General features: G+C 40.7%; 1 protein-coding gene across 1 annotated transcript in view; it reads right to left on the reverse strand.

Annotated features, from left to right (window-relative positions):
* VPS41 (VPS41, HOPS complex subunit) overlaps positions 1-12,402 on the reverse strand; it is a 188,141-nt gene that overhangs the window by 65,948 nt on the left and 109,791 nt on the right. Inside the window, exons 8-9 of the mRNA XM_027539162.1 lie at positions 4,878-4,997; positions 3,501-3,647 (exon numbers count right to left, since the gene is read on the reverse strand). Of these exons, the coding sequence (XP_027394963.1) occupies positions 3,501-3,647; positions 4,878-4,997 (267 nt within the window). The remainder of the gene's footprint in view (positions 1-3,500; positions 3,648-4,877; positions 4,998-12,402) is intronic.

Here is a 12,402-nt window from a genome sequence, read left to right on the forward strand (position 1 = left end):
AAGATATATCCAACTGAATACAGAGTTCTAGAGAATAGCAGGGAGAGATAAGAAAGCCTTGTTAAGTGAACAATACAAAGAAATAGAGGAAAACAATAGGATGGGAAAGACTAGAGACCTCTTCAAGAAAATTAGAGATACCAAGAGACCGTTTCATGCACAGATGGGCACAATAAAGGACAGAAACAGTATGGACCTGATAGAAGCAGAAGATTTTAAGAACAGGTGGCAAGAATATACAGAAGAACTATGCAAAAAAGGTCTTAATGACCCAGATAACCACAATGGTGTGGCCACTCAACTAAAACCATATATCCTGGAGTGTGAAGTCAACCAGGCCTTAGGAAGCATTACTATAAACAAAGATAGCTTCAGCTGAGCGATTTCAAATCCTGAAAGATGATGCTGTTAAAGTGCTGCACTCAATATGTCAGCAAATTTGCAAAACTCAGCAATGGCCACAGGACTGGAAAAGGTTAGTTTTCATCCGAATCCCAAAGAAGGGCAATGCCAAAAAATGTTCAAACCACCACCCAATTGCATTATTCACATGCTAGGCTTCAACAGTACATAAACCAAGAACTTTCAGATGCGCAAGCTGGATTTGGAAAAGGCAGAGGAACGAGAGATCGAATTGCCAACATTCACTAAATCACAGAAAAAGCAAACGGAACTCCCCTCTCTCCAAAAAGAAACACATCTACTTCTGCTTCATTGACTATGTTGAAGTCTTTTTGTGATCCACTATGTGGATCACAACAAACTGCAGAAAATTCTTAAAGAAATGGGAATATCAAACCACCATACCTGTCTCCTGAAAAACCTGAATGCAGGTCAAGAAGCAACAGTTAGAACCAGGCACGGAACAACAGACTGGTTCAAAATTGGGAAAGGAATAGGTTAAAGCTGTATACTGTCACCTTGCTTATTTAACTTATATGCACAGTACATCATGCAAAATGCTGGGCTGGATGAAGCACAAATTGGAATCAAGACTGCCAGAAGATATAACAACAACTTCAGATATACATGGTACCATTCTAATGGCAGAAAGTGAAGAAAGAGCCTCTTGATGAAAGTGAAAGAGGAGAGTGAAAAAGATGGCTTAAAACTCATCATTCATTAAACAAAGATCCATGGCATCCAGTCCCATCACTTCATAGCAAACAGATGGGGAAACAATGGAAACAGTGACAGACTTTATTTTCTTGGGCTCCAAAATCACAGCAGATGGTGACTGCAGCCATGAAATTAAAAGATGCTTGCTCCTTGGAAGAAAAGCTATGAACAACCCAGACAGCATATTAAAAAGCAGAGACATTACTTTGCCAACAAAGGTCCGTGTAGTCAAAGCTCTGGCTTTTTTAGTAGTCATGTATGGATGTGAGAGTTGGACCATAAAGAAAGCTGAGCACTGAACAATTGATGCTTTTGAACTTTGGTGTTGGAGAAGACTCTTGAGAGTCCCTTGGACTGCATGGAGATCAAACCAGTCATTCCTAAAGGAAATCAGTCCTGAATATTCCTTGGAAGGACTGATGCTGAAGGTGAAACTGCAACACTTTGGCCACCTGATGCGAAGAGCTGAAAAATCTTGGAAAAATTGGAAAAACATTGGAAAAATCTTTCATGCCGGAAAAGATTGAAGGCAAAAGGAGAAGGGAGTGACAGAGGATGAGATGGTTGGATGGCATCACTGACTCAATGGACATGATTTCAGCAAACTCCGGGAGAGAGTGAAGGACAGAGGAGCTTAGGGTGCTGCAGTTCATGTGGATGCAAAAAGTCAGACACAACTTGGTGACTGAATAACAACAACAGACAATGCAGGATAATCTCCCCATCTATAGAGGCTTAGTTAGTCGTATCTTTTTGCTCGGCTCTTTACCGCATAAAGAAACATTTATAGGTGGTGGGAATCAAGATTGCTATCTTGGGGACCATAATTCACCTAGTGGAGGAAGCATTTCCAGAAGCAATCATTGAATTTCTTTCATGTCCCAATAGGCTAGTTTCCCTTTCCTTTCACCAAAAAAGAAAAGAAAAGGAAGTCCCAACTTTAAAACAAGGGGAAAAGCCACTTGGTCTATTTAAGATACTTAAAAACTATCCAGAACATCAGTTTACTGGATCAGTACTGGGATAGGGAGACTGAGAAGCCCTCTTTTGTCCTTGACTTTGAGGTACAACCTCCTTCCTATTACCTTAAACGTGACTGTTGTGTTCATTTAACACATGGAAACAATTACCACATGTTCTACTAAAAAAGAGAACCTGAATCATAACTAGATCTACCTTAAACTAATAATGCTTATTTTGATGGTAACAATCGCCACATTAATAATTTTTATGTTTTCTTTTTCACAGAGGGATTTTCAACAGCCATGTCTCTTTCATGACCTTTCTGGAATTTTCTGACGTAACTATGACAGCTTATATTTCCTGCACACGGTATGCCAGATCCTATACTAAGTTCTTCATTAAACTGCCCCAAAATGTGTGATGTGAGAACTATCAGCACTCCCATTTTGCAGATGAGGAGAGTGAGGCTTAGAGAGGGTCACACAGGAAGTTCAGTGGGAAAACTGGAATGGATTTCAGGTCCGTGTGACTCTACAGCCTGAGCCCTTCCATTAGACTACTGCTGGGATATCTTCTTACAACACCTTTATCTCAGCTAAGTTTTACTTTATTTAGATGAAGGTATATATTTTTAAAGGGAAACAAACAACTTTTGCTCTGAAATACCTAATATAAGACAAGTGCTACTAGGTACGAAATAAGGGTGAATGGACTTTGGGCCTCGTTCTGCAGAACAGCTTCATCTACCCAGGCATATAAAAGGCAGGCTATATATGTGACAAAACAGCCCCAAGTTGTATCGTCCATAATAAGCCTGGGCCTTTACTCCACCAAACTACTAGCAAGCAAGCAGGATGATTTCATTTCAACCTTCTTTTCCCACCATCAGTTCTACTGAAGCAGCTCAGGATCAAAGCTAAGGGAAATGGAAGGAAACATAAAGAAAGGGACCCAAGTGAACCAGTAACACAATGCATATTCCATAAACAGCTAAGGCCTACTGGGTTACAGGAAATTAAAAAGATCAGAAAGGTTACACCATTCTGAACACGGATAAGGTCATGAGAAAGGACAGACCTGAAAACTCACACTTATCCCATGACCATAATATGCAGGTGAAAATATTTTGGCTCTGAGAAGCCATTCAAGAACTCATATTCCTGGACTTCCATGGAGGTCCAGTGGTTGGGACTTGGCCTTCCAATGCAAGGGGTGCGGGTCTGATCTCTGGTCAGGGAACTAAGACCCCACATGCCTCAGGGCCAAGGGACCAGAACAGAGAACACAGGCAATGCCATAACAGATTTAATAAGGACTTCAGAAATGGTACACACACACACACACAAAGGAACTCATTCCTTTGGACCATCATCAGTAGCTCTATAACATGGACTGATGAGAAAGACAAGTAAACTCACCTTGACAGACGTCCCCCAGCCAATGATCAGCGTCACATTGTCCTTCCAGCAGAGGCTACAGGGATACATATCTGGGCGAAGACTTATATCATCCCGGGGCACGTTCGTGATTCTCTGCTTTGAGGTGATGTCAAAAATCTTCACGCCCTGGAAAATAAAGTAGCATTAAGCATCCTGCACTCGAGAGAAGGAAAGTGAAAGGAAATTTAATAATGGCCACTGCTATACAGCAGTGATAACGAGCACTGCCAAGTATTGACAGTGTTTATTGGGTCCCACTGGGAACCACAGAAACGTTCCGACTCCACACGAATCCCGTGAAAACCCAGAACAAAAGGAAACCTCCATCCTTCTTTTCAGGCAAAGGAGATTTTATGAGCAGATGGCACAAGCAACACAAATGGTAAATGTACAGGAATCAGCAACTACATTTCCAAAATGACAGACAAGAAACATTTACATATGTATTGTTACACCTGAAGGATGGGATTTGCTTTTCAGAAAAGCTTTGAATCTGAAAACCCACTAAGTAAAGAAAACTACACCTGACATTTTAAAGTACTGAAATCAAGAAACATTGAGCAAGCAGCTAAATGAAAATAAACCAAGAGGCCATACATCTGTTGACCATGACTGTGACCCAGAAGACGTAGGAAAAGTCCCAACTAGCACAGCAGCTTCCGGGAAGTTTCTACCATGCAAAATGGAATAGCTGGGGACTTCCAAATGCAAGGGGCTTGGGTTCGATACCTGGTCAGGGAACAGAGCTCATATGACGTTGCAGCATGACAAAATAAAAAAAGGAATAGCAGAGACTTGCTAAATTGTACGTCAAAATTCCAAAAGCTATAGTTATGCTAGATGTCCTAAAGGTAATTTTAAACTTTGTATTCGCCCTAACTCGTATCGACTAAACTTGAGGTAAGCGAAGCATCAAAAATTAGGACCCACTTTTTCAAAGGCAGGCCTATTTTGGGTCAGTGATTATTCTGGGAGTAAAAGAAATCAGCAATATCCTGCCCTTGTTTCATATCGACTGGCACTTGCCCTTGGCTAATAGGCAAATGGTATTTTCAAAACCATGTTCCCATTGCAGCCCTTCCATTATTAAGATGCCTTTTCATTTTCTTGGCTATTCTCCATGCCTCGGGTTTCTTCCTCTAAAATAGAGTCCAGGATATGTTGGAAATTACTCTCTGATGAAAGCCAAAAGCAATCTAATTTCTTCACCCTTCCGGGTATGATATCAATAGCCATGAGCACCTTTCAGAAATGGTGGTGGGAGGCGTGGCATCCCCACCCTTTGTCACAGCCCTCTGGTTCTGGCCATCCTTCTGGCACTGAACAAGCCTTAGAGAGACAGAAATGCACTTTTACCATATTATTGGCCCAGGCAATCAGATGGCCCCTCCACTTCACACTCCTTATGTTCCCTTCCCCTTCATGCAGAACTGAAGACTTCCATCTGCTCATCCAAGATCGTTCAAACAGCAGCAACTAGGGGCAAATATCATAAAAACAGAATTTTAAAAACCAACAGCCATATGGTAAATTCCTTATTATTTTTGCCTGGACATTCAACAAGTAACAAACAAATTTAAAAAATAATTAATTGGAGGATAATTGCTTTACGGTGCTGCGCTATTTTCTTCTGTACATCATGAATTAGCCATACGTATACGTATATTCCCTGTCTCTTGAATGCGCCTCCCATCGCCCAGCCGCGACCCCACCCCTCTAGCTCATCACAGAGCACCAGGCTGGGACTCCTGTGCTACACAGCAAGTCCCCACTGGCTAGCTATCATACACGTAATAGTGTCTGTATGTCGACACCACCTTCTCAATCCGTCCCATCCTCTCCTCCCGCTGTGTCCACAAATCCAAGTAACAAACAAATGACTCTCAATACTTTAAATACAGACTTATAGTGGTACATGATTCGCATTTTGGAAAGTATTCCCAGTCTATCTGATCCTGTCCAGGAGGACACTGTTTAAGATGTTTCAGTATTGAAGTTATTACACAGTCCAGCCACAAGATGGCACCAAAATACCAAAAGTCAGAGAAAAAAGAATGCATGTACAGTAGCCAAAAGATTTTTACCACAGAAAGTTCTTCAAGTAATTGACCAGAATTAATTTATTTAGTAATTTGGGAAATCAAGACTTTAGAACTTTTCTCTGAAAATAAGATTAGCCACAGGTTCAGCTGCAATGATTAGAAAGGGTCTGTCTTTCATTTAACTCAAGAAAAATAACAATGACTTGAGGAGTAATTATTCATGTCACAAGAGAAATGTGCTTTAGAATTTAACTTCTACAGGAATTTCAGAATAGCTACCTATCAAAAAAATATGTTGAATAAATTTTATGACCAAAAATAACTGGTCAAACCCTCTACACAGAGATGTAGTTCTTTTAGAAACCACACATTATTAAGGAATCAAAAATTTTTTCTTGCTATATCCAATTTAAATCCTGTAAGAAAAGACCTTTATACAATATATAACAATACATACAACATATATAATTTATACAATGTACAACTTAAAATATGTAAGTTAGACACAGAATTCTGAAACACAGTTATCTTTTTAAAAGCATTCCTTAATGGACTTTTTAAAATTCCTATTAAAGTGTCAATTTCAATGATAATACCCCACTTCCAAAAAAGGAAGAAAAAAAGTAACAGAAAGTAAATTCACATTATTAATATTTTTATATATCTTTCTCAGTAGCCAGAGGGGCACACATACACACACAAAAGGTGAGGGGGAGTTATAATTAAATAAGTGGCCATCATCATAAATAAGCTGAGTTTAGTCTCATAAAAATACCAGAAATGTTTAAAGTTCTCTGTCATCCATGCAAGTGCAGGCAGCCTTACAACATCCTTACTGGAGACTGGAGGCAGAACTTTACTAAAGACATGTGGTCCTGTGTTCCCATCGGATACACACAGGATAGATCTCTTCTACATGCTCAGTGATCTTCAAAGCCATCTTGACTGGCCCAGGTTCTAAGAAATTCCCACCACCATCAAGACTGCCTGCTTCCAGTTAGCGACCCTTAGGTACGGCCTCCAGCTGTGACTCAGCCTCTCCCCTGGGTCATGACGCAGAGAACAGCGCTAAGGCGGTCACTGAGTGTGTGCGGGGTTTTGTGATGGGACAGGTCTGAAACTGGGGATCAGAGGTGAAAGCTCGAGAGTATGGCTCCTACCACACATCAGGTCACGCTCCACTAAAGACAGGTAGCTACTGACAATTGTATTCAACATGAGGAACTGGTAAGACCACAAGGTCTGTCGTCCCCCACGTCAGTGGCCTCAGTCAGGTGACAGGGACTGTAAAAAAAAGTGGGCAGGGCCAGGGAGAGCTCCACCAGCACCTGTTGGAAGGGCGGCTCTGCTGGAGGGCCAGTGGGAGAGGCATGGAGATGCAGGGCAAGGCGTCTCCCTCACCAATACCCACCAAGAAATGGCCAATTGAATATTAAAAGGGCAACAGTCTGCAACTGGGTCAGGAAAATTAAATAAGCTCTCAATTTCAAATTAGAAGTTCTGTAAAACATAACAGAAGGAGGATCCTGGTGAAGGCTGTGAGCTGACTCATTACAAGAAAGAGCCCGGCAGGATGCCACAGTGCAGTGGGGGCTGGGGCTGAGGGGGCCACAGGGGAAATCTCAGGCAGGGACACAGGGTCCTTGATCAGCACTGGCAACAGCACACCTGAACTGCCACGCTGGCCGCTGCTCAGAGAAACAGCTTGGAAGGAAAAAGCAGGCAGGCTGGGACTGGAGAGGGCCTCCTGAGGGCAACTATGCCCGTTACTGAGGTAGGCAGTACCTGCCTTAATAAGTACAGAGAACAAGTTTTGTTTTTGTTCTCTTATTTTTTAAAATGCAGCACTTCTCTGCTGCGCCGGTAATTACTAGGTTGGCCAAAAAAGTTCATTTGGATTTTTCTGTAACATCATACAGGAAGCCCGAATGAACTTTTTGGCCAACCCAATGCATTCTTTTGTATCCATTTTCCCAACAGACAATTATGTTCCAATTCAGCAAAATGGAAAACATAAAAGCTCTCCCACCACTGTCCAGAGTAAAAGATTTGGAAAAGTTCTCACAAAATCTATGGACAACTTCATAGCCACGTCTCGTAAATATGAGCTCACAAGAAGAAAACACTGTGGCAAAACTAATACAATATTGTAAAGTTTAAAAATAAAATAAAATTAAAAAAAAAAGAAGAAAACACTGGAAAAATTCAGGATTTGAAAACAATAAAACTTATCTAGGGAATAAGAAAAAATCTCCTACTCCTACCACCACCTGAATGAGACATAACGTAAAACAGAAAAGAACTTCGGGAATAATTCTCTTTATTCTCAGGTGACAAGAAAATAAAGCAAGAAATTAATAACAAAGGATAAGAGCAAAACAAGAGGAAAAAAATGGAAATAAAAAAATAAAATATTCTCTATCCTTGGGTAAAAGAGGAAATCAAACTGCGGCCAGAGCACTTGGAAAATGAAAATACAGATAGTACAAACCTAAACTTTAGGAGATGCAATCAAAGTTGTAAACAAGGGTGAGTCCATAGCTCTCAAAGTTAATAATGAACGAAAACAGATGTGTGTGTACGAGCTACACGGAAAACAAAAATACTTTACTGAGGGACAGAGGAGGAGAGCAAAATAAATGGAAAGATACAGCGTGTACCTGGATGACAAGACTCAGAATTCTCACTGAAGAGCTTAAGTCTTGCGAAGTTAACATACGGTTTTCATGCACACCCCAAGAAAATCCCAAAGGAATTATTTCTAGAGCTTCTAAAATGCAATGGACTCATTTGAAAATGCGTGATAACAACAAAATTTTTTTTTAATTAAGCAATTTGGGGGTGGGGGGTGATCTGCCCTGCTAGATACTAAAACTTTTTCTTTTTAATTAACACCCCCAACAGTAGAGCAGTGGTCTCAGAACTGACAGGTGAAGGAAAAAGGAAAGAAAAATTGACAAAGATGAACCAAAATGATAAGGTCAGACATTGCAGGGAGGGACATGTCTGTGTATACATGGGGGGGGGTGTGTGTATATGTGTGTGTGTTTTAAATATGGACACTTATTTACAGGAAAAGATGTTCAGAGCATATTAAGCAGATTGCAAAACAGATTAAATACAATGACTTTTAAATAAAATATGAATGTGTATCCATATATAAAACCTGAAAGACAAAGAGATCACTCCAGAAAGAGGACAAGTGATTTTGTATTATTCCTCTTTAATAATTATTCTACATAGCACATGTGAATTATTCTTCATCAATAGATACGAGGATGAAAGTCAATCCTCTAATTTTAACAGTCAAGATAATTTAGGGGAAAATCTGAAATAAAACAAAATAAAAAATTCACTGGAACTGAGTGAAAAGACTATTTGTGGTCCCCTATCTTTGGGTGAGAATTCACATATATGGTATCTAATTTTTAAATAAAACACTAACTTCTTTTAGAAAACTCTTAATAAAATCTTGTTGCAATTCCCACCCAAGCCAAGGTCACTCCACTTTATCCTTTCTGCTGCGGTCAGTGTGATTTCTGCAATGGGAGGAATCTGAGGCTGCTGGGCCCCGGCCTCCCTTTGTCTCCTGCTCTGGCTCCAAGGAAAACTTCCAGCAGAGGGCAGGAAGGAAAGGAGAGAATATTGAATTCAGTCTGAATTTCCAGGGTCCTATTACAACAAACCTTGTGTATCCTGCCCTGACACGAATCTTAGGAGCAAAGAGGCTGGTCCCTTAATGTTATTTTTATAATACGGCATCAGGAGTACCTATCTGATGTCACTGACTCACTGATGGGTGCTCAAAAACAGCAGAGGGGGGCGGGTGGGTAGCTAATGTCCTAGCTTCTGCAAACCAGTTGTTTTAACTCATTTCCACTACACTTTTAGACACGATTCATATTATTTTTCTCATGTCTTTCAAATAGTGGTAGTTTCATCACCTTACCTTTATATTTGAAAATTAAGAGAAGATCTCTAAACAAATAGCCTTAAATATGTTAGAAAAGATCATTATTTTGGAGAATTCTTTCGTTAAGTCAAATACTGGTTCTGAGTCATGGGATCCTGGGTGCCACATTAGATCTAGTTCACTGAGAACATTGTGTTTACTCATCTCCGCAAATGTATCAGGGAAAGAAACCAAATCTTATAGATGCTTTGCTAGATACACAAGTAATAACAAATATTAGATACTGAGTAGGCTTTTCCTGGGTCTAAAAGTCATTCCTTCTTTCCTTGTCCAAAAATACAATGTATTTGCTATGGGAAGAGCTGTGTAATTCCCAAATCCTCTAGTCATTTGGTCCGTCTTTAGCTGGCAATGTCTCTTCCCTGGAGAATCCCATGGACGGAGGAGCCTGGTAGGCTGCAGTCCATGGGGTCGTGAAGAGTCAGACACGACTGAGCGACTTCACTTTCACTTTTCACTTTCATGCACTGGAGAAGGAAATAGCAACCCACTCCAGTGTTCTTGCCTGGAGAATCCCAGGGACAGCGGAGCCTGGTGGGCTCCCATCTATGGGGTCGCACAGAGTCGGACAAGACTGAAGCGACTTAGCAGCAGCAGCAGTGCCCTATCTCAGACACAGAGGCATCTGCCCTCATTCACACATCTAAACGAAAGGGCCCTGGGACTGATTCATCCAAGGAATACATCCGCACACTCTGAGAAAGGGCTCATGTACACTGATGCCATGTCCTACTCCTAAAATGTTGGTCTCTTTCCTTTTGCTCAGTGTCAGAGGATACAACTTGTGCACAACTTGTCATAAATTTGAAAAGTCCTTTGAAGGTGCTGTGCCGTGCTCAGTCACTTCAGCCATGTCTGACTCTTTGGACACTATGGACTGTAAGGCGGGACCTTCTCTGGTTTAGGTTACTGCGGCTCCTTGGTTTCAGGGATGTCCACTGGTCTCCCCTTTGGTCTGAGCAGTGATGCCCTGGAATGGATTTGTCTGCTTGCACAAAGCTCTCTGGAACGTCACAGTACCACTTCTCCTGTCCTCCCCATACTCAGCCTGCCCTTCTCCTCTATGTTACCGGCTTGATCCCATGAAGTGTTTCTTTCTGTCTTCCCTCTGCACTCCACTCAATTCTTTTAAAAAGCTTGTATTTTATATTAAAGCACAGTTGATTAACAATGCTGCATTAGTTTCAGCAAAGTGATTCAACTATAGATATGCATCTATTATTCTTTTTCAGATTCTTTTCCCGTTTAGGTTATTACAGAATAGAGAGCACCATTCCCTGTGCTACACAGTAGGTCCTGGTTGGTTACCTATTTTATTGGTTATATATTTATCTATCAATAGAGCAGTATGTTCATGTCAATCCCAAATTCCCAATTCACTCAACCCTTTACTCATGAGTCCTATCTTCTAGTCCATACATAGTATAAAATCTTAAATGTCAGCTAGAAATTAAAAAATTATTGCCATTACTGTCCTTTGAAACTCTCCAAATAAAATTACGCTTTACATGCAGCATTTGATGGATAACATTTTGCAGTTTCAGATAGGAGGGGTTAGGATTTTTCCATCCTAATCTATGGGAATTTCAGGCAGAAATGCATCATCTGGCAGGAAGGCCAAGGAAAGTTCTGTTTCTGCGATTTAAGGCATGATAAGCTGCTTTTCTTACACACACTCTATGCTAATTTAACTACCACAAAACTACCTGCTTGTATTTCACTGACATTTAATAAAATCCATTTCTTTCTTCCAGCCATAAAACTGCCTAGAGACCTACTGAGCACGAATCTTCTACAAAGCATTTTAGAGGGGAAGCCATTGAGGGAACTACCCTTAAAAGCAGCTGGTTAATTTATTTGGTTCATCTTCCACATCCTGTAATATTGAATTGTCATTATCACAATACTGAGAGCAATTTAAGCTCAATGGGAGCTAAGTACAGAGAGAGGAAAAACTGTTTCCAAGAGGTCTGCTTTTTTGTTGGAGAAAGTATTTTAGGGCTTTATCTCCCATAAATCCACATTCTGGCAGTCAGCACTCTTGGTACTTATATTTCAGTAGGAGCCCTCACATCCTCAGCAATATACTTTATTCTCCTATGTTTTGTGCTGATAAATCTATCTAGTACTTTCTTATACCACATCCCAGAATCTCCCACACACAGGCTGGGATTCCTATGGGGCTGTAATAAAGCTGCCGATTCTGGTAGCCTAACACCCATCATTACCCATCACCCATTCTTCCCTGGTGAAGGGAAAGGAGTATGATTGGACCTTTTTTAATCATCTTGTGCTCTTCCAAGTATATAAATCATTTGAGTCATTTGGGCTCCCTAATACCAGCAACACTGCTTGCTGAGGCTGGGGTTTGAGTCCATGGATGAAGGTGTTTCCTCCAGAAAGGACAGACAGCTTTGGAGAAAACAGACTAAGAGATAAATGCTTAATCAGAGAAGATACTGGAGCTCAAGATGACAGAAAAATAGAGAGAGCAAAATGAAATCCAGCAAATTAGAACATGCCAAATATTTTACTGTCCCAGTAAAAACAAAGGGCCAATAATTGATAAGAATGCCTGTCACAGAAGGATTTTTAAATCCAAGATCGGAAGAGATTGGGGATCAAACTGAAGTCAAGAAGGCAAGTGAGAAAAAAAAAAATTGGTGAGCATGGAGAAGACTTGGGGTGGTGGCTGGCAGCAGACAGGAGTCTTGAATCTAGATGGAGACAGAAATGATCAAAAAGCATCAGCCTGCAGAGCACAGAACACCTTTATATTGCTTCCTGCTTTGGCTCAGTACTGAAGTTTAAAACACACAGCCTTCCTGACCATCACTGAGAAAAAACTCACATCATGTAAGAAGAA

The sequence above is a fragment of the Bos indicus x Bos taurus genome, chromosome 4, assembly GCF_003369695.1.
Source record: "Bos indicus x Bos taurus breed Angus x Brahman F1 hybrid chromosome 4, Bos_hybrid_MaternalHap_v2.0, whole genome shotgun sequence".
In the NCBI taxonomy this organism is placed as follows: Eukaryota; Metazoa; Chordata; class Mammalia; order Artiodactyla; family Bovidae; genus Bos; species Bos indicus x Bos taurus.